This window comes from Penaeus monodon, chromosome 29, assembly GCF_015228065.2.
Source record: "Penaeus monodon isolate SGIC_2016 chromosome 29, NSTDA_Pmon_1, whole genome shotgun sequence".
Taxonomy (NCBI): domain Eukaryota; kingdom Metazoa; phylum Arthropoda; class Malacostraca; order Decapoda; family Penaeidae; genus Penaeus; species Penaeus monodon.
Window position 1 is genome coordinate 31732474 of NC_051414.1, and position 339 is coordinate 31732812.

Sequence of the window (339 nt, forward strand, 5' to 3'; positions counted from 1 at the left end):
ACAAAATTAGTATTGCACCGATTGCTTTATAGCAAGGATAGGTAATCAAAATAGAAATGCAAAAGATTTATTTCAGATCGTAATAAGAAGAACCGGAAAGCTGGAATATCTGATTTCATCTTGATATCCAATTGTTTTTTGCTTCTGGGACAATACAAATGCAGCTAAGAGACTTTTTACCAGTAGCCACCCCTGCCGAAACCCCCCCTGCCAAAGGAACCGAAACCCCTGCTGAAGCCGTGACCACCCCCGCCGAAGGAACCGAAACCCCTGCTGAATCCATGACCGCCGTGACCCCTGCCGAATCCATAGCCACGACCCCCGCCAAAGAATCTTGAC

General features: G+C 46.6%; 1 protein-coding gene across 1 annotated transcript in view; it reads right to left on the bottom strand.

The window, feature by feature from the left end:
* Window positions 1–53: 53 nt before the first annotated feature.
* The window catches only part of LOC119591844 (glycine-rich cell wall structural protein-like), a gene marked incomplete in the record, with an annotated part of 1004 nt that continues 718 nt past the window's right edge, over window positions 54–339 (bottom strand). Inside the window, 1 exon segment of the mRNA XM_037940587.1 lies at window positions 54–339. Within this exon segment, the coding sequence (XP_037796515.1) occupies window positions 177–339 (163 nt within the window).